Below are 27,691 nucleotides of genomic sequence, written 5' to 3' on the forward strand. Positions count from 1 at the left end.
GAGGGAACTTCCATTCAAATTTTTTGGGTTAACAATCCTAACCATGCCAAATGCCTGCTGAAATCATGGCTACCATGTTTTTTTATTAGACTTTAGTTAAATCCACATGATTAGCACTTATCCAGAGTGACAAACAACTTAGCAGTTGAGGGTTAATTGTCTCAAGGGTCCAGCAGTGACAGCTTGGGTGTGCTGGGATTTGATAGTGTGATTTTCCAATCCAGACTTGAATGCCTCAACCACTGAGCTACCACCTCCCTTTACATATGAGGACACCCCAAACTTTAAATGCTAGATTGGCAAAATAAGTTTTTGTTTCTTGATGCTTTTTTGTTTGAATAAAGAATGGATTTAAAGAAATAAAAAGGAATGTTCATTCTCTTCATTGGTTATAGGCCAAAATATAAAAACCTGCACTACAACATCAACATAAGGTAGAATAGTAGAATAAAGTTTTTGCTGTATGTACTAACCACATTTCAGATCTATAGGTCTAACTGTTAATTGTGAACAATTTGATTAAAATTAGTGCACCAAATTTCATGGTTGTATGGTCAGCTTAGATTACTGTTTGTGATTCAGTTGTTCTCTACATTCACATAGGTTTCCTATAGGTCCTCAGGTTTCCTTCCACTATCCATATGAATGTAGATAAGCACATTGACTAGGCCGTGAGGTGTAAATGGTGCCCTGCAATGGACTGGCATCCCATTTGGGATGCATTTCCATGTGGCTGACTTCCGGTGACGTAGCTTCCTGTGTTTGACTTGTTTGCCGCGAGTTCCGTGTTTGTATTCGTGTTTGTATTCGTGTTTATATTCGTTTGTTTGTGTTTTTCTCTTTTAATAATCCTAAATTGTTTGTCTTCCTGACTTGTGCCTGTAGTCAGTTAAACTCGACTACCACTATATCTTCTCTCACTTTATCTTATTTGTGTATCCGAAATCTGTTCGTGATTATGAGCACTATGCCGGCTGTGTGTCTGACTTTGAGCACAGGTGAGGACTCGTTCGATTTGCAAACGGTGGCGTTGGAGATGGAGGTTTTGGAGAAACAGATTCGCGAGCTGCATGAAAAGCATGCCCGGCTGCGAGAGCGGAAAGCGGCGCTGGAAACATCCCGGGCGGACGCGCACTCGTCCCAGGTAAATTCCGGGTTGAACCTAACGCTCCCAGCACCTCAACTCCGTGTTTCTCTGCCCAGACCCAGCGCACCTACAACTCCGGCAAAGGTGCAACATGGACCCTGGATGCGGCAGCAGCGGAAGAGACAAGCAAAGCCCGGTCGAGGACGTCTCCCCGCCACCACTACAGGCCTTCGAGATCTCGACCGAGAACCGCCGCCCCTCTCCGCGAGGCGGAACGCGACACTGTGATTCTCGGAGATTCCATCGTCCGGCATGTCCGCTACGGAGCTAAAGGTAAGGTGCACACTCGCTGTTTTCCTGGTGCTCGTGTTCTTGATGTCGCTGCGCAGGTACCCGCGGTCCTGAAGGAGAACTTGAGCGGTTGTTCTTCATGCCGGAACGAACGACACCAGGCTGAGACAAACGGAGGTATTAAAGAGGATTTCAGGATCCTGGTGGAGACGGTACGCAGCACATCACCCACAACGAGGATCATAGTGTCAGGACCTCTTCCCACTTACCAGCGAGGGGCTGAGAAGTTTAGTAGACTTTTAGCTCTAAATGAATGGTTACAGTCATGGTGTCGAGAACATAAACTTCTCTTTGTTAATAACTGGAACTGTTTCTGGGAGCGTCCTAGGTTCTTCCGCCCTGATGGCCTGCACCCCAGCAGAGTTGGAGCAGCAGTGCTATCAGATAACATCTCTAGGATACTTCACACCATCTGACTGGTAAGACATCAGGAAATCTTCGACAATGAGAACACGCATACAACAGACCAAATAGTTACAAGTTCACACACAGCCCAGTTTATGGAAACCGTATCTATTCCTCGTGTAGCAAAACCAAGAAGTAAATACACAAGATCCAGAAACAATCTCATTGAAGTTAAAACTGAAAATGCCAGATAAACAAACACCAAAAAGTTTTAAAGTTTGGTCTTTTAAACATTAGATCACTTGCACCCAAAGCACTGATTATAAATGAGATGATCACAGAGAATAATCTCGATGCACTCTGTCTCACTGAGACCTGGATTAAACCAGGTGATTATATGGGTCTAAGCAGTCGACACCGTCAGGATATGTTTATAAGCATGAGCCCGTCAGACTGGTCGTGGGGGGGGTGTAGGAACCATTTATACTGCTTCTCTTAATGTTAGTCAGATGTTAGGATTCAGCTTTAAATCATTTGAAGTGCTCGTTCTTAAAGTTGTACTTTCGGACATACATAGTAAACTCGCTCTGGTCACCGTGTACAGACCCCCAGGACCCTACGCTGATTTTCTTCAAGAGTTTGCTTGTTTTCTATCAGATCTCTTGATCAATTTTGATAAAGTGCTGCTTGTAGGAGATTTTAATATTCATGTAGATGATGTAAACGATGCTCTAGGATTATCATTTGTTGACTTATTAAACTCTTTTGGGGTTAAACAAAACGTCACCAGACCAACTCATCGCTTTAACCACACACTAGACTTAATAATATCCCACGGAGCAGACGTCACTGATATAGATATTTTACCTCAGAGTGATGACATCACAGACCATTACCTCATACTGTACACACTACCGGTAGAGCAGATTAGCCGTGTTGCACCACGTTATCGACCTGGTAGGACTATTGTTCCAACCACTAAGGACAGATTCATAAATAACCTGCCTGATTTATCTCAATTTCTCACTAAACCCATAACTACTATTAATCTTGATGAGATAACTAAGAACATAGACCTTATCCTCACTAGCACATTAGACACCGTTGCCCCTATCCGGTTAAAAAAGGTTAGAGACCAAGCACCTGCATCTTGGTATAATAGTCATACACATGCCCTCAAGAGAACAGCACGTAATCTGGAGAGAAAATGGAGGAAAACTAAATTGGAGGTATTTAGAATCGTATAAAGACAGTATGCTCAGCTACAGACAGGCGCTAAAAGCTGCTAGAGCTGAACACCTGAGCAAACTTATAGAAAACAACAAAAACAATCCCAGGTTCCTTTTCAGTACAGTAGCTAAACTAACTACAAATCAGGGCTCTGAAAATTGTGTTCCATCACAGTTTAGTAGTGAGGACTTTATGATTTTCTTCACTGAAAAAATAGATAACATTAGAAAAACAATTGTGGCAGTTCAACCTCTTACAGCATCTCCTGAGACAGTGTTACCTTCAACTCCACAACTCCACTGTTTTACATGTATAGGACAGGAAGAGCTGTATAATGTTATTGCCAAAGCTAAATCGACAACATGTCAGTTAGATCCAATTCCTACTAAATTACTGAAGGAAGTGTTATATACAACTGGTGAGCCTCTTCTAAATATTATTAACTCCTCACTATCTTTAGGTCACGTCCCTAAATCCCTCAAGTTAGCAGTTATTAAGCCCCTCATTAAAAACCTAATCTGGATCCAAACACGTTATCAAATTACAGACCAATTTCAAATCTCCCATTTATGTCTAAGATTTTAGAAAAGATTGTCGCTGCACAGTTATGTTCCTACCTGCAAGAGAACAATATCTTTGAAGAATTTCAGTCAGGTTTTAGGCCCCATCATAGCACAGAAACTGCTCTAGTTAAAATAACTAATGACCTGTTTTTAGCTTCAGACCAAGGCTTCATCTCGCTGTTGGTTTTACTAGATCTTAGTGCTGCATTCGACACTATAGACCATGATCTCCTCCTAGATCGCTTACAAAATTACATCGGCATTCAGGGACAGGCATTAAGCTGGTTTAAATCCTACCTGTCCGATCGTTACCATTTCGTAGATTTGAATGGAGAGCTATCCAGGCTAATGCAAGTAAATTATGGCGTGCCGCAAGGTTCAGTTCTAGGACCCTGCTCTTCACAATATACATGCTTCCGTTAGGAAATATTATTAGAAGGCATGGAATTAGCTTCCATTGTTATGCTGATGATACTCAGCTATATATTTCATCTAAACCAGGCGATACAGCTCAATTAACCCGGATGACTGAGTGTGTTAAGGAACTAAGAGATTGGATGACCCATAACTTTCTACTTTTAAATTCTGATAAGACTGAGATTTTGCTCATCGCCCAAAAACTGGTATACAGACGCTCCAGCATCTCAACCTGCATTTAGACGGATGTTCTGTAACCACTAGTTCAACGGTAAAAGACCTGGGTGTTATTTTAGACAGCGACTTGTCTTTCAAAAATCACATCAATCAGGTTACAAAACAGCCTTCTTTCACCTTAGAAATATTTCTAAGCTAAGAAATATGTTGTCTATATCCGATGCAGAGAAGCTCGTCCATGCGTTTATGACCTCCAGAATAGACTACTGTAATGCGTTACTAGGTGGATGTCCTGCTTCATTAATAAACAAGCTTCAGTTAGTCCAGAATGCAGCAGCCAGAGTTCTTACAAGGTCAAAAAAATATGATCACATAACCCCGATCTTATCGTCCCTACATTGGCTTCCTGTTAAGTTTCGAATAGACTACAAACTATTACTTCTCACTTATAAAGCACTAAATGGTTTGGCTCCGTGTATCTATCCAGTCTTTTAACACGCTACAATCCGCCACGCTCCTGAGATCTCAAAACTCTGGGCTTCTAGTAGTTCCTAGAATAGCAAAGTCCACTAAAGGTGGTAGAGCATTTTCACATTTAGCTCCTAAACTCTGGAATAGTCTTCCTGACGGTGTTCGGGGCTCAGACACACTCACCCAATTTAAGTGTAGATTAAAAACGTATCTTTTTAGCAAAGCCTACACATAACACACATCACATCATAACCTTGTGCTCCAGAACATCTGATCACATGCACATTATCAACTTGTGCTGTTAATATCATGAACAGCAGCTACGCTAATTCCTCTCCACTGCTTCTCTTTCTCTCCCCATCCCGAGACACCCTGAGGTTTGGCCAGCTCCAGTCACCTCCCACCTCGTGATGATTACGGACCTTTGAAGAAGTAGATGCCGAACTCACAAACATCCTGAACCATCTAGAGACGTACCAGTGCCATTTGGATCCCGCTACATGTGTGGAGTTTTGACATTGGACCTCCTGGAGTGTTTAAAGGCTCTGGCATGGAGAAGCTGATGCTGGATCTGTGGTGATCACAAATGCTGAGCTTATAAAACTCGGAGCTACTAACCATATAGACTGTTTAAGACTGCAGAAAGAACATTACTTATAATCTTATACTCCAGTAATCATGTTAGTTCTCACTCTCCAGTGTTCTTTATTGTTGAAAGATTTATGATCAAACTCTTGATGTCACCCAGATGAGGATGGGTTCCCCTTTTGAGTCTGGTTCCTCTCAAGGTTTCTTCCTCATAACATCTAAGGGAGTTTTTCCTTGCCACAGTCGCCACGGCTTGCTCATCAGGGACAAATGCACACCATTCACCATCACTGTTGATTTGTGTAAAGCTGCTTTGAGACAATGTCTGTTGTGAAAAGCGCTATACAAATAAACTTGACTTGACTTGACTTGAATTCTCAAGCCATCTGCCCTCTGTTACCACAACAGTCACAACATTAATCAGGATAAAGCGATTATTAAAATATATTAACTAAAAATATATGGTTCCAAATGCCAATATATTACCAACACTATTACCAATAAATTTCTATACTACTAATGCTTATTTTCATGAGAAGGCATTGTACAATTTGATTTAATAATTGACTTTAGAACACGGTTTGCAACAGATCAATGTAAACAGATTCCAAGCAACAGTAAAAAACTTTCTTTCAGCTTCTCCCATTAGGGGTCGCCACAGCGGTGTTCCCTGACCAGGAATCGAACCCGGGCCGCAGCGGTGAGAGCACTGCATCCTAACCACTAGACTACCAGGGATTCCAGGCAACAGTTAACTTCTAAATTCATTTAGAAATTGGATATAATTATTATGATAATTGTGCCATCTGCAAAAAAACAACAACAACTATGACTGTATGCGCAATGACCATCATAACCCTGTGTGTTTGCTGTTTTGGATAATACTTATTTGTTCATGGTACCTGTACGAATAATGGGTAGGTGTCGTTGTTGACTGTATGGTAGTGGTAGAGCTCTCCATCATACCACAGGACTTTGCCGATCTGTGAATTCTCCTTAGTCAAAGCAAAAGTCCTCTTTGGGTCACAGCATTCAGTTAGCAGCTTCCTAGAAAACATACGATTAAATAAATGTATAATTTTATTATAAATAAGCATGAATTTCAAGATATTTAAATGCAAATGTATTCTTGTATACAAAGGAATTTGTTTTGTGTATGATTGACTACCATTCATATTTATACTTTAATTCATTCATTCATTTATTTCAACGAATTACTGTCATTCATTCATTTTCAATTCTGCCACTTCTGCTGGTATGTTTTTAAAAGGTAGGATGAAAATTGGAGACCCCAAAAGAAACACACATGGACATGGGGAAATGCATGCAAAACCCCACACAGACAGTACTTATGGACCTCGGAGCTGATTGGGGTTGAAGTGATCCAGATCCCCAGTCTGACAATACTGGACCAAAGGCTGAAGACTTCAGCCCAGATGGACAAATTCACCCCAGATGGGCAAATTCACCCCAGATGGCACCCCAGTCTATCACTGGGCATCATTCACACATTCACACTTGAGAGCTAAGCTGAGCCAATCTACTTGCATCCTTCTGGACTCTTGAAAGAAACCAGAAAACCCTGGGGAAACCTGCATGCAACCATGCAAAACAGAACATGCAAAGCTCCACACTGACAGTAAGCTTTGGTAAATCGAGAATTAAACCAGAAATCGTTGAACTGTGAAGCAGCAACATTGGCTTCCTGGTGCATGAATAATTGTAGTGCTACAAGTCTGCCTGTTTATTAGTAAGGACAGTGTTGAGTTGAGTTTCAGTGTTGAGTTTCAGTATGTTTGTGTTTTTGTAAGAGTTTAAAAAAATGAATAAACTGAATAAACAATAAAAGTAGATCATTTTGCATGAATTGTATACATCGGTATAATATATTAAATCCAGTAAAAAAATCGCTCATCCTAGGAAAGTTTCACTAATGAATTAATAAAGGCTGTTGCTTTGAAAGAGTCGGAGAAAATAAAACGATATTGAGAGAGCGTGTGCATCATATTTAGAAAAAAGAATAATAAGTGACAATCAGAGAGAATTGTTGGTTTGTAAAATGAGTGACTAGCTAGTTATCAGCGTCTGGGTGTGAGCAGGAAAGAAGGTCTCGCCTCTGTGCCTTCGCTCTCAAGACCTCCACCTACATAAACCTGTTTGAAACCATGCCTTCCCAAACTAAAGCCGCTGCAGGTGTCAGGCTCTGCAGCATTATCTTAATCAGCTTCTCTACAGCGCTGTGTCTGTCACACAGCCTCATGGGAAGGACTGTAACAAAATAGGGCAATGGAAGAATGAAGTCTCTCTGCAGCTGCACTAATACAGGAAACAGGGCAGAACGCACTCTGCGTTAAGGACGGTTAGAGTTCATTATGAGAAATGCCAATGGAGCAAACTGCTCAGGACAGACATACACTGGATATCAATGAAATTTTAGGGTGAACATCAGATTTTTTTCTTTCTGTGAAGGCTATTGTACATTACAGCACATCTATCTTCACTGTGATGAGTCTGATGGAAACTGGGAGGCACAAGGTATAGGCCGAGGACTGATAAATGATAAAGTGAGCATAGCAAATGTAATACAAGAGACTATGTAGGTGTCAGAGAAAATAAATCACAGACTTGTATAGCAGGAAATGAAAAGCATGGGTGATCGTACAGCTCGTGCATGGACCGTTGCAGGAGGTATTAGTGATACCTGTACAGGTCGATGCCAGTCTTGTTTTTGGTCCACGTCTGGCCCTGGTGCAGCACTTCTTCCACGATGTCCTTATCGTTCGGCATCCTGTATACGGGGAAGATGTAGAGCCAGCAGAGCACGAGCACACAGACGGCGGCCAAGACCGACTTACTCCGGTGGAACCGCAAACACCCCATCATGCCCCCTGTCATGGACCGACAGGCGGACGGACGGACAGATGAACAGAGAGACAGAGAGATCGACCGCGCTGCCGTTTTTACTTACGTCCCCGCGCCATTACGACTGATAAACGCGTCTGCTCTCCAAAAAGATTGCGTCGTCCTCCACGTTCATCGCGCAGCCTGCATCCGACACCCTGCGTTTCATTGTTTCAAGCTTCGCGTCCCCCTCCCTCCTTCTCTCCGTCCCTCCCTCCATCACACGCTTTTTTTTTTTTGCCCCCGCTGTCTCCTTTAGAGAAACCAGAAAAAAAAATCACCTGCCCCCCATGTCTCACTTAGTTACCGGTTCATCCCGATCGTCTTGTGCTACAAATCATTACTGTAGAGATCTTCGGTAAATTCTTCCCTGCATTGCTCCATCGCAGTCTTCTTAAAAGAGGGTTGTGAAAATCTGTACCAGTGTCTCTACAGCCGAGACAAAGACACCTCGTTCCGACTGGATGCCTTAACACGGCGAGTCGCTGACACGACTCTCTGCTGCCCTCAGGTGGTCGAGCAACATCCGCCATCACTTCACCCCCATTGTCCTGCTAATATTGATGTGGTGTTTGGGGGAAAGCCGCAGCCACACCCTTCCATCTAGAGCATCAAGTGTTCACAAAAAAATGCCCTCAAGACTGCATTAATTTCTCCTTTTCCCTGCATTACGGGGTTAATACCACTACCGAGCTTGGTAAAAGTCAATGGCTTTTATACGCAGACATACTGGTTCCAAAGTTATGATGGTCTGAATTTTTAAGTCTTACAATGACGATAGTGATACGACTCAGAATGTTCGCATTGTCAGCAGTCGATAGAATTCAGTTGTCTAAGTGTTATTGTATTTTTTTGTGTTGTTTTTTGTGTTTCGAAGCCCAATTTTAGCTCTTGTCTCTTTTCATTTTTTTACCGCCATCGCTAAACATTAAACGACAAACTACTATTCAGAAATCAAGCACCAATATAAGTTATTTGCTCTCCTTTGAGTTAGCATGAAATAAGTTATTTACTAGAGCCCTGATCTAGAGCCAATGTTCCTTACCCTGCTGCTGGAGTTCCCTGATTCTTACACACATCCACAAAATAGCCCCTTCTTGAGTTGCAGTGGGTAAGTATACAAGGTAGGGGTATCCCAGAACTATGTTTAGGAACCTATGATCTAGAGTATAATATAACCAGCTGAAGCATGTGACTTTTTTTGGTTTAAGTACAAACACACACATACTCATTTCACACATCCGTGTCTTCAGTACCACCCATAATATATCACATTATTTAATTAAAACAAATCTGTTTACATGCTGTTTATTGCACATCCATTTGACTGCTGCTATTGCTGTTTTGCACAGACTTTTGTGTTTACATTTTGTGTTTATTTACAAGCACATGTATACAGTTCTCTTTTGCACACTGTACTGCAGGTTTACTGGCAGCGTTATTTTGTGTTTTGTGTATTTTGTGTAATCCATGATAAGACCTTTAAGATTTCTATTTGCATTTACAGTATTATTCAGAGCGACCTGCAAAGGTAATTTATAGTCTCTATAAACAAATACATTGCGATGCACATATACAAATACATTGCGATACGTTGCGGTTCACCAATTTGTCAGAAACTACTACCGGTTGTCTTTGTAAATATTTTCAGTGGGTGGCACAACGTAATTAAAAAAAATGTGCATTAAACATACCTAACTTATTTATTGAATGGATTTTCCACAGTTGCTTTTGTACCTTTTTATACTCTTTCTAACCCTTTTCTTTGAATCTACTAAAGAGTTCGTTATTTTCAGCATTCCTGTGGGTTTAGAACCACCGGGCTACATTTACATGCTTATGTACACAATGAAGCCTGTTTGATTGATCATGTAGACGGTGGCTTGTGTTCAGAGATAAGTTACCTCTAAATAGTAACAAAATAACAGGTCTACCAAAATTCTGCAGACTAGTATTTAGACCTCAGATGTAAGGCTGGTTAAATTCTTTGTCACAGCTACAAACACACCACTGCCCAAGGACCGTGAGAAAACTGCAAGACATACCACATTCTCATTAGTGATGGACGAAGTACACAATGTTTTTCAGTGAAAGTAGAGCTACACTCAGTAAAATATTACTCGAGTAAACTACACCCTTTAAACTTGACTTGAGTAAAAGTATTTGCCCTCAAATGTATCCAAAGTACTTTGATTTATTATGGCTATAATGTAATTTTTGTCACAAGACTCTTGGTTAAACACAGATTGATATCTATTAAAATGATCATGAGCCAAAAACCTTCTTTTAAACCACTTAAAAAAATAAATCACGCAAATAAGGCCACGTGAGTTGTGGCAAGTTCGAGTCAGGAGTTTCTTTCATCATTTATTCCTCTGAAAATGTTCTGCTTGCTGTTGAACTCACGTGGAACCGTATGTTGGTGCGAAGTAGATACCACCAAATGGCAATCAAAACAAATTTAAACAGAGCGCACGCTCGACCCTGATTGATAGCTTGCTGCATGTGTAACCAGTTACATTTTTGCAGATTTCGCAAAGTAAACAGTAAGATATTTGACCTTCAAATGAAGTGACGTTCAAGTAAAAGTGGAAATACTTCAGTAAAGTACAGACGCACGGAAAAGCTACTTAAGTTAAGTACTTCGTAGCTGTCCACTATAACTGTCCACTATATAAGCATACCTTGTATATACACTTTGTTCCTCATATATATCTTTATGTATTTTATATTTTTTACATAGTTTATACTCTTTATTTATCTGCCTTGTTTTTCTTTGTTTTATTTTTCTCCCCATCCTATTCCCATGCCGGACAGTTGTATAAAGCATTTCACTGCATGTCGTGCTCTGTATGTATGTGTATGTGACAAATAAAAATTAGATTTGAATTTGATTTGATTTGATTTTATTGACTACTGATTTTAATTGTAGCTATTGCATATCTACGTATATGGAAAATATAGGGGCCAACATTTTTTCTTAAAGTAGACATGAACTGTAGTAGGCCAAGACCTGTTGGTTTATCGAGAGCACTTGGGGTAATATACATAGGTTAAAGCTCATCAAGAAATAAAACTTATACAAACAAACAAAAAAATGTTTTTTATCCTATTATTTATCACATTTTCATATATTTTATTAGATATTCTAGGTGATATACTGAAGCCCTGGTGTCATTTGAAAGAAGCAATGATTCAGCAACAAACCATATATGGTAAATATTAGTTTTTTACATGAAATATACTGTAAATGAGCAAATGCATCATCTTGTGGCATCTTACTGTAACAAAGCAGGGTTTAGTAATATTCACTCAGTCATCAGCTGTTTTATGAGTCAAGTTCAAATTTTTCCATAAAGCACAGTGATAGCTAGACAATTTTTGTCTTTTGAGATGCAACGGCATACAACAAAATATATTTTAAATTTCTATAGTTGGAGGAAAATGAAGATACAATTTTGTTAGAATTAATTGACAGCATGCAAGACAAGAGCATCTAACTCATATACACATTAATACAATAATTATTACAGCATATTAGTAGATAATATACATCTTAGATACAAAATAATACATTTACATAACATTAGCTATGCTGCTAATCATGTATTTTTATACAAGTTTTTTGGATACTGCATTAAAAAATTATGGATAGAATAAACTTCTGCTCTTAATTGAGACATATTTCTTATTTAACTCATTCGTTAAATCAATTCATAAATGCATTAGAAAAATGTGCCTTTGCCTTATTGTGATTGAATAATTCGCTCAGAATAGTAAAAATAAATTTGTATTGCATCAGTTAATTGTGCAACTTGGAATGGAAACATAAATAATGACCACTATATTGGTAAACAAGTGAGGAACAATATGTATAGATAATACTGAATGATTAAAAAAGTCCAACCTGAACCTTTTGAGAAATGAACATGATTTTGTAGGCATAGACAAGCTATATCACCCTAAATTGTTCCTGATGGCTTAGTTACCTCACTACTAATAAAGCATTGTGGTTGGAGCATCATTATATGTATAACATCATTATAAATACTTGTACATATTATATCAGAGAAAATTTGATTCTCAACCAAAGAATATATATATTTGGGGAGAGGATAGACATGATCACAAATCAAACATAGAGCCACCATATGAAATCTACATTAAAATGATTATTTTAGAAGACAGAACCCACGTTCATTTACAGTTTGTTTTAGGGGCAGAAAGATGACATTTATTCTAATTATTGCAGGTGCTGGAAAATATACAAAAAGTTTTGTTCCGTACAGTAAATTACACCAAATAGGTGGTCAGGAAATTTTATACACTAGAGAAATGCCAAAAGTAAACCTTGAGCTAGTGGAACTGCCACATGATCTTCAATGCTATCCATTTTACAAACAAATTAAGATATGCCTAGACAATCTACCCAGTTTTTACTCACACAGAGAAGAAAATGAGTTAGGTGGATTAGAAAATCAAGCAGTCTCTGACAGAGGATATAATCTTAATAATCTTCCCTTGAACATTGGTCTGCATTTAACATGAAAGTTACAAAAGAGGATAAATAAAAAACAAAGATAATATTATCTGTATTTATTGTATTTATTAACTTTGCATTGTAATTAAAAAAAAATCATTAGACTGTCATTAGCCTTAATTTAATTTAGAGCTAATCTACAATTAAAGTTATTGTGCACTAGATGGCAGTGTTATCTCATTCTAAACGCTGCTATTTTAATCAATATTTCATTTACAACAGCACACAAGTACACAGACTTTATCACATAAAAAAGAGCACATTTTTTGGTTTTAGATTACAAAACCCAATATGCATTTCGTAACTTGGTGTAACATATTATTTTTTTTTTTTTTATCACCACATTATCTGTCTTTCACATTCACCTCTGAGTTGCTTATTTGAACAAGGGCGATTTCTGTCTCAAATATGGCAGTGGACACTTTTTCTGAATCTGATTGGATATTTTAAATACAGGTTTAAACAGTAAAAAAGCTGTTAAAAGACTCAAACTATGATTGATTTGCATGCTATGACTGGGCAAGACTTCAGAAGGGTGTGCTATTTTAACAAGGTTAGAATACACTGTGTAAATAAAAAACAGGTGATGTTGATGGATTGAATCATTGGTTAGTATGCAGGCTCAGTAGAGCATTTAAAAACCAAGGCAGTTCCCAAGCTGTGACAGCAGATATGTAGCATTAGATGTGTGATGTAGCCTATTATGTAAAAGGAGTTTGACACCCTGCAGCAGATGAGTGTCCCAGCTTCAGCAGGAGGAATATTTGTTCATGTAACTAATGAAAGTTCTCTTTCAACAATACTGTGTTTGACTCCCTTGAGCCACATGAATTTCAATTTGAATCCAAGTCTCATTACATCAGATTTTTTCTTTCATATGCAGTATATTCACACTTAATGAAAAAGTATTTGTTTCTTTCTGGCGAATGGGAGTTGCTCAATATATCTATTGCACAAAAACCTACACCACAATGCCATTAGGTTTTCTACATATTGTTATGAGTATTATAAACATCTCACACCCTGAACAACCGCTTCATAAAGATCTCATTGACTATTGATTGAATTGATTGGTTGATTGGTTGTTCTTGCCACATATTTAATAGAAACATTTTCATCATTATAACTGTTTCATCAACAAAATAAAATTTTAATACAAAATGGAAGGTCATTAAATACTACACCCGAAATCCAAGTGATTGACACATGGCTCTCTGTGATACGGAAGTTAAGAAGCTTACGGAGGTTGTGACACATGCCGTTGCCAAGCTCAATATAACTTAACCGAATCGTGAGCAGAAAGTGCTTTCATCTAGTAAATTAGATGAGCGCTTTCTAACACATGTGTCACAACCTCCACGACGGGACTTCCTTTCTTTCCCAACCTGCACACCAAGGTGTTCAGGTCATGGGTTAAGCCTTTTTCGGCCAGCCCCTTTACCCCAAGTTTCAATGTGTATTTCCACATTATGGGGTGGAGGAATATGTGTATAAGGCAATGCCGCGGGTTGAAGAGACGCTTGCCATCTATCTTTCTCCCGGGATCACCTCCTCCCTTAAGACCCTGACACTACACACAAAGCTTCTACGCGTGTGGGTGAAGCCTATGCTTCATGAGAAGGAAATATCAGTCTGACCTGCTGCAAGAGTTGAATGTGGGAGGTGCCCCGGGCAGCCATTTTGATGAGCTTCGCCGTACGGCGAATCTAGCTCTCAGAGCCACTAAAGCGACCGCTAGGGCCATGCATAGGACCGGTCTATGGCTGGAAAGTCACCTGTGGCTTACTCTGTGAGAGATGTCTGATAGAGACAGGGCTGTACCGCTGGACGCCCCGCTAACCTCTTCTGGCCTCTTCGGCGACTCCGTAAACTCGGTGGTCAAAAGGTTTCAGAAAAATAAGGAACAGGCGGCGGCGTTCCAGTGGTACCTTACACGCCTCTCACATGGGGCTGCTTGGTGGGTGCAGCCCCAACCACAACCCTCCACCTCCCTCCGGAAGGTACAGAGACGCAGTATTGCAACTTGCTCTCCCGGTGGTGTCCGTTCTGCTCTTGTGATTGTGAGCACCACCAGCTGCCCGGCTGGTTCAGTGCTGGATTTCCTCCAGGGACATTTTGCCAAGGTGTTGGCTCCATCCACCCTAAAAGTCTATGTGTCCACCATTTTGGCTTATAATGCCCCCTTAGCTGGGCAATCTCTGCGCAGAGACCCCATGGTAACGTGTTTTCTTCTCAGCACCTGGAGGCTAAAGCCCCCAGTACGACCTGCCTGGGTGGGACCTGGCCGTCGTTTTGGGAGCTCTGTCTGAGCCCCCCTTCAAGCCTCTAGCGTGAGGCATCTTGGAGGCACCTTTCCATCAAGACCATGTTCTTGTTGGCATCTGCTCTATCAAGAGAGTAGAAGACTTGCAGGCCCTTCTGTGACCCTAAGTATGGGGTAAACTCCTGGTCCCTCTGTCCTCCTTTAGCTGTGTTTGACAGATACAAACTAGGCAGGGATTGGTCAGTCTGGCGTGAACTGACACTCGTTCCCAAAGCGTTTTGACGCAGCTCGAGAAAGGGAAACGTCTCTAAAGGGAACGTCTCTAGGTTACATATGTAACCCTAGTTCCCTGAGGGAACGAGACGCTGCTTTATGCCACACCGCCCTGTGGCGCTTTCTTTTCCCTTACAGAAGCTGGCGCTGCCTCAATCCATATGCGTTTTATACTTCCTGGTCATGACGTCACTCCGCCGGTGACAGCCAGTGTCTAATCTTTTACTGATTACACACATTATTTCAGAGCGTCAACACTCGGGTGTGTTCCCAAAGCATTTCGACGCAGTGTCTTGTTCCCTTAGGGAATGAGTGTTACATACATAACCTAGAGACAATCTTTCATCAGTGGAGGAGTTTTATGGGGTAGGGTTAGGCAAGGGAAGTTTTTCTCTCAGTTGTAGAATCTGTCCCAGAAATTAAATTCTTGCATATAGAATGTAATAAATATACAAAGCCATGCACCGACAACCCTGAATGCTCCCACTTAAGAGATGAATGAAAGACTTATCACTTGAGTGTCTGTTTCTCTCTGTTACATTACCACTCTTCTCGTACTAGTTGATTAAATGCAACATCCAAGGAGGCCTTATAAAGCAGTACAATGTTATTTTACCAAGGTTATCTTGGTTTTATAACAGGGCACCACTAATGTAGATCCAACATTGTAAGGTTCTGAATCAATGCTCCTACTACTAGGTCATCATTTTGGAATGTCACCATGGCAATGAGCATAACGGTTTAAGCTAGGCCTATATTCAGGTGATGGTATCTCTTACATATAAATCTCTAGCTGGAGCAACTGTTCCAAGTGTTTATTGTTCTAGCCGGACAGAACATCAGAGGCACAAAACGTAGCTGTCATCAGTCTGAACAATGGATGGATGGATGTTGACAGAGCCAAATCTTGGCTTAATATTTAATACCTTTCAGAGAAAAGCAGGAGTAACTAGCTTTAACTGCAGCACACAACTTCATAAAAAGTGTTCTACGATTAATGTGTTCAGAACGGGAGCCGAAGTATCACACGTTCTGAGAAGTATAAGGGCAGCAAAAAAAGTGTGTGATGCGATGGGCCCCAACAACTGCACTAGCATCATGTTTCTGAATAAATAGAAGAGTCACCTGTCTAGGATGAAAGCTAGCTTGACACAGAAGCATTTGTCGGCACTCTCCACTGTTCCCACTCTCCACTGTTGTGTGTGTGGGTGTGTGAGAGACATATGAGATGTTGGATTATCCCATCTTTGTTATTTTGTCCTGTGGATCTAATGAGAGAAGGTACATGGTATTCCTATGTAGTAAACACTAACGACTTTTCATTCTTTGTATTGCATTATATATATATATATATATATATATATATATATATATATATATATATATATATATATATATATATATATATATATATATATATAAATACAATACAAAGACATCACTGTACTGATCTAGTCAAGCTTGATTGTTGTATCTTTGCAAAAGTATGCCCAGACTCACTTTTGTAAATCAATCTATCATAAAATACTACCAACTATAAATCCTTCATTTATATAACATGCAAATAAGGCACTTTGACCCCGAGGCATTACAAAACCTCAGTTTATTAACTAAACAGAATGTTTGTCTCTACATGGGCCGCTTCCTAATAGGAGTTCCCAATGAGGTGCAGCATGAGGAATGTGAATATGGGACATTGTCCGCATGACATCAATGTGATCTTCTAACACATAACATACTTGTCCACATGCTGGTAATTTACTGGATGAATACACAGGGCCCCTTTAAGGTCAACTATTTCTTTTAATAACAAGGTCTTTCTCTGGTCTAATTTTGGTGTCTGTCAACTTTAATGAATTTGGGTTTAACTGCTCAGTGCTCACTTATTATGAAAACAAAAGTAAAATATATGTTTGGGTTAAAAAGTTTTTTTATTCAATGTGTAAGTCTATTATGTCATGAAAGCATCATGCATGTGATTATAAACCCCATTAATCAAATTAATCATTAAAAATGCGAACATGTGTAGTAATGTCCATGTAATAATGAGAAAATTAGTTTATACAAGCATGCACATGAAATAATATTGTCCAATCTTGAATGCAACACAGCAAATTGAAAACTGTGTTTGCACATCCCCACAGCCAAACCTAAGTTAACTTGTAGTGTATTCTTATGTATTGGCTGTATCATCTGGGCCTCATGGTGGGTGATATTTAATCCATGAAGGACTGCCAGCTCATTCCTCAGGACAAACGCTTTGTCTATATCTGTTAACAGCACATAAAAGGTTCCATTGTCTCAGCAGCCCGTTGTTCTGCTCGCAAATCAGGCGGACATCTACGCAACAGCATCCAGGTAATAAAAAAAATAATTCTTATAGTACCACTACTACTAATAATTCTATAATGATAAATAAATGTCCTTGTCTAGCATCTGCCAACTTTATAAATGGACAACTCAGTTTAACATACATTAATTCTAAAAGGAATATTCAGTTTGTGAATTTGTGGGGCACATTTCTTTTGTAATAACATGTATTTTCCTCTGTGTGGTAAAAAGTGTCACCATGTCAGGGTAAGTATTCTTGTTTTTGCCTTCAATTGCTTTTTATACGTTTATTTAAATTAATTATTTTTCTTTTGGCATATCACATTTATTGAGACAGAAAAATAATATTTGTTAGTAGACTTTACCAGTAAAATCAACTTAGATAACTGAATTATTAAGACAGGCTTTGCTGAAAGTACCTCTTTCAAAATATTCTTTACTATATTATATAGGAAAAAAACACCTTTAATTCTCACATTGCTTTTTTTTTTTTTTTTTTACTTTTATCTTTATGCACTTCATCACTGGATTATGACAGCCTGGTGAGCATATTTTACAGCATTACTGCATAAAAATGATTGCATAAATTTGCATGTATTTGTTTGGTAATGTGTGCAGCAGGTTTTGTGTATGATTTATTTTTGTAAATGTGGAAACTTAATTTAAAGTGACGGATCTAGCATAACTTGCTTTTGACATGGATGCTCTGTTCCAGGCACGTCCGAAAGGAAACCCCAAAGGTTTTGACAAGGTATTTATAGAAATCATCTCACCAGTGCTAAAGGTTATTGATGGGTGGATTGATATGAAGTATGCATACTTTGATCCTGTCAATTCCTTTTTATTTAAAAAATTTAAAATATATTGACACTGTGTTTTTTTTATTAAACAAAATATGACCTTTTAGCCACTGTCCTTTTTTTGTCCGGTGATTTGATATTCCAATGAAACACACAGTGCATGTGTATTACAAGTTAGATTGGTAAAAAGGAAAAGAAGCAAAAACAATAATAATAATAATGAAGGAGGCGAAACGAAACTTATGCAAAAGGCATATAAACCAAATGTCAATGTCATAAATAATAAGCTACGTTTAAAACGTGCCATATAGTAATTATTGAAAATTATCAAATTATTATTCGTGCTTCATTTGAAGTAGGCAACAAGTGGCAGATTACATTTAGAAGCCACTGAGGTGAAGGGAATAATACTGAGGAACTCATTACAAATCACCTGTGAAGGACTAAAATCCTGTATACTGTATATTAGGCAGCAAATGATCATTTCTTAAAGTTGATGTGTGGGAAGCAACAGAAGGTAAATTGTGACTGCTAGATGACTGGGTTAATGCATCTATAAAATGGCAGGGCTTGTGGAGTGTTTCTGAGATTTAATAGTAAGTACCTACCAAAATGGCCCAAGAAAGGACAGGGGTGAATGAACCAAGAACATGATGATGGATACCCAAAACTCATTGGTGCATGTAGGGAGCGAAGGTTAGCCTGTCTAGGATGATCGTACAGAAGTGCTACAGTAGGAAAAATTGTGGTAAACTTTGGCATCAGAGCTTTTACACCACAAAAAAGTGCCTACAATTGTAGTGTATTAGAACTAGATTATGGAGCAGTGGCAAAAAGGTGGCCTGGTCTGATTAATTAAATTTTCCTTTGGATGGCCAGTTGTGTGTGTGTGTGTATGTGTGTGTTGCTCTCCAGGAGAAGAGATGGCACCATGATACACTATGAGAAGAAGGCAATTTGGTAGAAACACTATAATGTTGGCATTTCTCTCCTGGGAATCTATGTGGATTTTACTTTGAGACGTACCACCTGCCTAAACATTGTTGCAGACCACTCCTTTATTGGTCTGAATTGTATGTATGACATCAGTATTCCCTATTAATCCTTTCAGCGAGATTATGCTCACTGCCACACTGGAAAATCTGTTCAGGAATAGTATGAGGAACATGACAAAGAGATGATGAGGTACCAGTGATAAGAGTTCCTGTCCCTTTCTTCTCTTTGGATCTGCCTGATTCATCCTGACACCCTACCTCTGGATGGAGTTGTCTTCAATTGGAGACAACTCCGTGCAGCTGGGACTGTAATTAATATCAATAGTTCTGCATTTAAGCGCCTATCACTGAACAGTACAACAATGATGGTACTATAATGAATAGACATTCGATGCCACTCAGATGAAAGTGGGTTCACTTGTAAGTCTGGTTCCTCCCAAAGTTTCTCCCTCATACCATTTAAATTTTCCTTAACACAGTTGCACACTCGCACTATAATACTGTTAAAAATGCTATACAAACAACACTAAAGTGAATTGATATGAGTTCAAGTTGTTCACTTACAAATGTGTACAAAAATCCAATCAATGGACTCAGATCTTAGAGAACCTGCTGTTCATGACTTGCTGTCAGATATTACAGCACACCTTCAGGAGCTTGTGTAGTTCATGCAGGTAGTGTGAATGTTATGGCTGATCAATGTATTTTTTATACCTACTGGCTAAATTTAGAATTGAGTTTGAATGTATTACTGACTTTTGCATACATCAGTATTCAGAGCTCAGATGTTATATAAAAGCAGACTGTGCTATTACGAAATGTATATGAGATTTGCACGAACTGGATGGAGAAAGCAGGGAGATGTATTCCAATTATGCATCATTCTGAACATGGACATGAGCCCATTTTACATGCATAATGCCTGATAGCTTGATATAAGCAAAATATGTCACGTTCAAATATATTGTCAAATGTTTTACACTAAAAAGCTTACTAAATATTAAAGGTTTTTTTTGTTAATGAAAGTTGTTTGAAAATCAGAGGAGACAGCACTGAAGACAGCTTTATTAAAATTATGAATGATATTTACTTAAAGTGAGCTTCAAGCATAGCAGATAAGCGCTTAATCAAATGCAGGAATAATGGGAATAATGTATTAATTAAAATGAGCAAACAGCAAACACATGTTACAATTTCATAATCTTAATTTAGTATTCATATTTTTTATTAATTGTTGGTTCAACTAATATTGAATAGTGAATGCAAAATAAACGGATCTGATATTTTACAAGATGCAAAATAGTTAGGTGGAAAACATATTGGTAAAGAAATCCAATTGTAAAGATGAATGTGAAGATTTATTAAAAATTGCTTAAATTGGTCATTGCAAATAGAACTATTTATGTAGCAATAATTGAGCAAAATCAGACAAGCAGCTTTGCTGTTATACCGAATACCAGCATGTCTGTGATTGGGTTTTAAACCACAGTGCCAAATATCTTTGAACTTTTAATCTTTGCTGAATAATGCTTTAACTTATTTATTGTGCTTTTATATCTTCACAGCCAAAATGCAAGATTTCTGCATCTCGGAAACTCTCTCTCAAGGTTTGTGTCAATGATTCAGGACATTTATATACAAACTGTCATGTTTGCTAGATGAGTCGAGGTAAGAACATGAACATTAAAGCTGCAGCATTGGTGTTTACATTTCTAATGGAGGAAACACATGCTGCCAAATCTGTGGCAGATCTGTGCTGTGTGCTGTTTAATTTAATTTAAGTTAATATTACAGTTAACATCTTTTCAGAACTAATTTTGTGTGTGTGTGTGTGTGTGTGTGTGTGTGTATATATATATATATATATATATATATATATATACACACACACATATATATATATATATATATATATATATATATATATATATATATATATATATATATATATATATATATATATATATATATATATATATATATATATATATTAGGGCTGTAACGCAGATTCATTTTAATGGCACAAATTTTAGCAATGCTTGAAAAAATAGCATTGTTTCAACATTTTTATTAAAAAGATAAATAATGAAAAATATAAGAGGCAAAATAAAAACTAACACATTATTCACAACGTCCTTTCTTTACTCAGATATAAAAAAAATAATAAACTCAAAAAAAAGATTTTGATTACTGAACATTTGTTTCACTCAAGTCTAAAAACCTTTTTTTCGCACTAAAAATCGTCATGAAGCACACACACCTGCCAAATAAAACCGTTTGTGTGGAAAGATAGCAAAAGTTATACATTGTTAAAGGAAGATACCTAGCTATGTCACATATCTGAATTTATAGTTTACGAGTGCCGATTAAATTTGTAAATCACAAACAAATAGGAAATATTTGGTTATATCAATGTTCGCACCCAAAAAAGAATGTTTAACTTAATGTCGCCTGGCTACTATAGAAACACACAACTAACTTTAGAACTTTACATTAACGATGCAGCAATCCACTTTATGACTTAAAATATGTGCACACAATTCCTAATCCTATTTTAAGAAATCCTACACAAACACACATTGGCAGGAGAAATTTATGCCTCTGAATTATTATATTCAAATTATACTAATTATATAACCACCCTTACATGGGTTCCCTGGTGAGCTAGTGGTTAGGATGCGGCGCTCTCACCGCTGCAGCCCGTGTTCGATTCCCGGTCAGGGAACCAACCCCAGCCATCAGGGATGAACCGCTGTGGCGACCCCTGATGGGAGAAGCTGAAAGAAAGTTTATATAACCACCCTTACATAAATCTAGGTTTTCTTTTCAAGCTATGGTGTTGCTAGTTAGTTACTAAGCTATTATTTTGTTGCTAACAACATAAATCATAGATGTTTCATGGAAGCAGTTACATTTTGGCAACTTTCTTAATTTTCATTCTTTATTTTTATTATAAAATACAATATAAAATGATTATTTTAAAGGGCATCAGACTCTTTCTTAATAAATGCCTAAAATCTGTTTGTTTATTTAGATGCTGCTCCTCAACAGAGCAATGGAAGAGTTGGAGAAGGAAAAACAAGATAGGGATGAAGAGAAATCACGCTACCTGGATGAAAAATTAATTCCGCTACAACTCTCCGGACTCTCGCTGGAAGAATTACAAGTAGATATATAATTTACGTTTTTGAAATAAGGGAAAAAAAACAATCTAATTTTATTTATGCTGTTTCATTGTGCACTAACAAGGTGATTTTTTTGGGAACCAGTGGAATTCCAATAGCATAACTCTTATCTTGACCCTGACCCTGGTTAACCTATTAAATGTCCAAATTATCTCAATCTTGACCTCCCTATAATTTCTGGGACTGCCCCTTTAAAGATGTCCCTAAAATATTCTTTGTTGTGGTCAAAATTCTGCTTCTGCAACTCCTTTTTCCAAAGCTTTTTTTGGGCTTGCCAAGCAACCCAGTGTGCTCTCTGTGTGGGTTTACACAACCCCAGTGTGGGTTTACAATGTAAATCTGGCCAGCACCTGTGCACCAGTTTTATCTCCCCACCAAAGAGTAATTGCTCTGAGAGCATTTGTAACACTAAAATAGACCAAGTGTAAATGCAGCCTCTAAAAGTTCAACAGCAACAAGCACCTGCTTTCGACTAAGTGCTTGAAGCCACAGAACAAACAGTGCAGAAGCAACAGACCAACAGAAAGATTAAAAAGAGTTTAAAACATTAGAAGTAACTTTTATATCATCAGTCATTATTTACCATAAAAGGTAGACAACATATATTTTACATTTTTAATAGCATGTTACTGGCCACAAGTTCCTAGTCAACAAAATCCAAACATTACACTGATAAAGAAGAAAGATTAGGCTGGTCAACCTGCAAATGTAAAAAAGTGATGTCTAAATGGCAGTGGACTTGATCTTTGGGCCTGAGGGATGTCACTTAAAAAGCAACAACTTATTTTGATATACTGTGCAAGTAGGGATGTCTTTACCTTCATGGTAGATCATGGTAGACCAATGTGAAAAGAGCAGCACTTGATAGAAAAGAATGCCTCGGCCTCAGGGGAGGAAACCCCGCAGAGGAAACGTGTCACTAACGGGTTTTTCCCCAGCAACTGCTCGGCAAGTGAAGCATTACGGTCACGTAAACCTTAAGGATGCAAGGAGACAACCCTTTGGCAAACTATTTCTAAAGAAATTCCAGCACTGGGCCAACCGGGCAGTTAACTGGGTCTAAGTGGTGACCTTCACACCATATAGTGAACAGACAGCACTTTGCGGCATTCAACCTCCTCATGGAGAAAGCTCTGGATTGGAGAATGGTCTCTTGGCTGAGAGACCAGAGGCTATAAGCTCAGGGGCCGAAGCCTCTGCAGCTTAGGAGCGAGGGTGAAGCAAAGCGCCCCCTGCCTGAGACAAAAGATCCCACCTGAGGGGAATCTCCCAGGGAGGGTGTTCGAGAAGGTTTACCAGATTGGTGAACCATGGCTGGCCTGGCCAGCACAGGGCTTCCAGGAGAAGACAGACTCCACCCCGGCGAACTATTTCCAGACCTCCCTGGAGCAGTGCAACAGGTGTACAGGTATAGCGTCGGCCACGCCTTTACCATATTGTCCAGTCCGAGAGGAGCTGGGTGAGTGAGGGAAAACCAGAGGGGACAATGCAAGGTCTCTTGAGTCGCAAAGAAGTCCACTTGTGCCCTGTAAAACTTCCTGAAAATTTCTGCACCACCACATTCAGGTGGAACCTCTGCTCTGCGGTCCTCTGCCTTTGCCTCAGTTCAAGCACCCTAGGATGTATGGGGTGTACACTGCTCTCGGTGAGAGCAGCTTCCCTTGAAGCACCGGAGGTTGCAGGGTTAACAAACTGATCTCCCATGGCACTGAGGAGAGGCAGGCACCATATGCTGAGGTGCACACACACACCCAGCGGAACCTATCTGAGGTCTTGAGCAGTCAGGACCTTTTTGCCGACCTTGGGCGCCGCCTAGCATCCCTGTCTGGGGAAGTGCGTGTGGCTACGCTGAGTTTCTGAACCTCCTGATGCCCACTTACTAATACTTACCTGATCTTATAAATGTGGTAAACAAACATACAGAGCGCTTCCTGAACAAACAGAAGCTAGTAAACTCTCAACAGCATGTGCTAGTATAGCTTCCTGGTTTTTAACGTCACCCCACCTGTGACGTCACGCTTTTTATTTGGACTGATTACACACATGGTTCAGAGCGTGGTCATGCAGAGGTGTTTCCAAAGCGTTGCAGCTGATGCAGCTCGAGTTCCTGAAGGGAAATGGAAGATTCCATGTCAATGTGTTTCTTCAAGCAAGTGCTGCACTGCCAGGTCACACAGTACTCACACAGGGTCATTTTGATTTTTGTTACATTTGAGAAACCTCTCTGACAATGGTCATAATAAAATAAATAAATAAATAACAGCATGGATTTTTGCACCCGACAAAAATATATTAGATGCAAAATGATTTACATGCTTGCTCATTCTTTCAGAATCTGTGCAGAGAACTGTATGAAAAGATTGACATTGTTGATGAAGAGCGATATGACTGTGAGGCTAAAGTGATGAAGCATAATAGTGATGTAAGTGTGGCTTTGCTCATCCCGAATAGATGCTGTACTGTATGCTTAACTTACATGTGGTTGTGGTTTAATAGCATGTTTTATTTCTTTATTATCCCAGATTCGTGAACTAAAGTTAAAAGTTGAGGATTTGGGAGGTAAGTTCAAGAAGCCAGCTCTTAGGAAGGTACGTGTTTCTGCTGATGAGATGATGCGTGCTTTGCTGGGCTCCAAGCACAAGGGTTCCATGGACCTGCGGGCCAATCTCAAGTCTGTCAAGAAGGAGGATATCAAACAAGAGAAGGTATAAAAAGCATCAGATATAAACTTTATATAAAATGTTTTTTTTCAACAAAATATTACAGTATTTTAAGCTTATATTTGCTGCTTAATAGAACATGCACTGGTCCTGTGGATTGTGCTGTAAGATAAAAAAGGAAAAAAAATACAATTAAACAAAATACAAATGGTATATTCTGGCTGGAGATTTTCCAAGGGTGGTCATCAATATAGTGCTTTGTTTCTTCATCAGGTATTGACCTCAGAAGTAGGTGACTGGCGTAAGAATGTAGAGGCCATGTCTGGAATGGAAGGAAGGAAAAAGATGTTTGATGCTGCTGGTGGAACCCAGTGAACTACACACAGATAATACCCATTGGAGTTCTGTGAAAAATGTAAAAAAATTTACAGAAGTTTCTAGTTTTTATTGAGCTTGGCCTACTCTACAAAATAAGTAATATTATCAACATATTTATTATGAAATCTCTGTTCTGAGTAACCTTAAGACCATCTAATCAACTGTTAATTTTTGTCTGAAATGTCTGTTAAAATAAGAAGAAATTATAGATAATTTCCAAGATTTTAAAGACTCTGGTCCTAAGTGTATTATCACAGAAATACATAATTGTATAGCGATAGCAGAGATAGAACTATAATGTCTATGTATGTCTATGAGCTGTGTGAAAGTCTTAATTGAAAAGATATGAAGCTTGCATAGCATTAAATAATAGATAAAATAACATGTTTTATAACAAATCTCAATACATGCATTGAAACTTACATTGTGATGGTATTGCATTTAGTATTTAGTGGTATGCTTATTTTATTCAGAGACTGTGTCCAAAAACATCTCAGAACCAATATCAAGGACTTCACTAAAGGACTGTAAAGTAGCATGCATTCATTAACTCTTTCCTCTGAGTAGTTTATCCACAATTTCATCTTTGTTTTATGAAGTCATTCATAAATTTTACAGATGTTTATGAAAGATCCAGTATGAAAAATAGCTTGAAACTATTTCAATCAGGTCTTTCTGTTATACTTTTCTTGCATATTGTTATTTTGAAGCGTGAATGCAGATGGCACAGATTAATAATAATAATAATAATAATAATAATAATAATAATAATAATAATAATAGCACTAAAAGTAGTCTATAATACACAAATTTAAATTAATAATATTTTAAAATGCATTTTAATGAGAATATTAAACCTAGCCCATAGAAAGTGAAAGCAGACTCCTGAAGAAGATACTGAAAATCTGAATGATCTATGAGGAGCATATACATCCCTTGCAACACCAGCTGTACATCAAAAGAAAGCATTTTGAAGTCACTATGAAGTCTAAGCTGGCTGCTGTTGTGGAAAGTCTGATGCTGTGTACGGCTAAATAAAATAATAGCGTCAAAGTCAAACTCTTGAACATCAAGCCCTTCCTGGAATTGTGGTAGTAATGGCAACTTTATTGTAGAGCTAAACTGATCTAGCTTGGTACACTGCTAGGTTCCCACATGCTAAAGCTAGCCAATAAGCATTTAGTTTTTCAACCGTCTAGAAAATATTTTAAACAATTATAAAACGATTACTATTACTATTAATAGTGCATGGTGGTCTATTAAGTTAACTGCAAACTTTAATGAACACACATACAGTATATCTCACACATAACCTAACAACTGAAGTTTAGCCAATCACTCATCAATGTCATGTCATTACAATAGTTTACGCTTAAACACCTGAATTCTGAGACCTAATATTCACGACAGGAATGATTAAATTATGTTGCATATTACATATTACACATACATACAATACATACATATATTACATATTATATTTTGCATGTTATGCTTTGAAAACACTCTTTTACATTATTGTACATTTTTGGTGATGCAAAATTTGGGGTGTGCCATTTTGTGACAATTGAGCCATTCAGAGAAGCTCTGTGCCATTTGGAGGGGTGTTTGATAAATGTTACAAAAACAATGTCAAAGCAATTACAGACGTTAAGAGATTTAGACATTCTTCTCTTAAGTATTATATAAACAGAAAAAAAAACTTCTCAAGGTGATTCCAATGAACCAGGTCTTTAAACAATGTGAGTTGTTTGACCTATTTACTAACTAAATCACTTTTGTAGATCTGAAAGCTTTAGAATGTGTAGTGGGAATAGGAGGGCCACTTTCTAGTCTTTTAAGATCGAGCAACACAAGCAAGGAGACAGGACCTGCCACATTAGAGGCCAGTAATGGGTCATTTACCACTTCTCTGTGCACTGATGGCCTAAATCCTGACTAATACATTTCATCCATATTATTTCTGTGTAGGTGTAAGCATAACTATCACCTTTTATATAGTTTTGGAAAAAAAGTTTTATTTTCAATATAAAGAAAGTTTATATTAAAATAAATATAAAGTAATCAAATATAAAGAGGTTAAGGGGCACAGTGAGTGATGTGCTATCAAATAAACACCTCTTTGCATTTTTTGTG

General features: G+C 38.4%; 2 protein-coding genes across 2 annotated transcripts in view; one reads left to right on the top strand and one right to left on the bottom strand.

Moving 5' to 3' along the window:
* The window catches only part of st8sia1 (ST8 alpha-N-acetyl-neuraminide alpha-2,8-sialyltransferase 1), a 39,247-nt gene extending 30,223 nt beyond the window's left edge, over positions 1–9,024 (bottom strand). The window contains exons 1-2 of the mRNA XM_046873157.1: positions 7,931–9,024; positions 6,132–6,276 (exon numbers count right to left, since the gene is read on the bottom strand). Coding sequence (XP_046729113.1) covers positions 6,132–6,276; positions 7,931–8,124 — 339 coding nt within the window. The 5' untranslated portion in view covers positions 8,125–9,024. The remainder of the gene's footprint in view (positions 1–6,131; positions 6,277–7,930) is intronic.
* An 8,450-nt stretch (positions 9,025–17,474) lies between these two features.
* tnni1d (troponin I, skeletal, slow d) lies at positions 17,475–25,592 on the top strand. The gene is made up of 9 exons (XM_046873429.1): positions 17,475–17,564; positions 17,769–17,783; positions 18,076–18,079; positions 18,253–18,288; positions 20,898–20,939; positions 22,367–22,498; positions 24,850–24,939; positions 25,040–25,222; positions 25,451–25,592. The coding sequence occupies exons 2-9, from the start codon at positions 17,776–17,778 to the stop codon at positions 25,550–25,552; spliced, it is 597 nt and encodes a 198-aa protein (XP_046729385.1). The 5' UTR covers positions 17,475–17,564; positions 17,769–17,775; the 3' UTR covers positions 25,553–25,592.
* The last annotated feature ends 2,099 nt before the right edge of the window (positions 25,593–27,691 follow it).

Source organism: Silurus meridionalis, chromosome 18 (genome assembly GCF_014805685.1).
Source record: "Silurus meridionalis isolate SWU-2019-XX chromosome 18, ASM1480568v1, whole genome shotgun sequence".
Taxonomy (NCBI): Eukaryota; Metazoa; Chordata; class Actinopteri; order Siluriformes; family Siluridae; genus Silurus; species Silurus meridionalis.

Coding starts and splice junctions, on each gene's coding strand:
- tnni1d (XM_046873429.1), top strand. Junction 20,940..22,366: donor CTCGGAAACTCTCTCTCAAG/GTTTGTGTCAAT, acceptor TTGTTTATTTAG/ATGCTGCTCCTCAACAGAGC. Junction 24,940..25,039: donor TGATGAAGCATAATAGTGAT/GTAAGTGTGGCT, acceptor TTATTATCCCAG/ATTCGTGAACTAAAGTTAAA.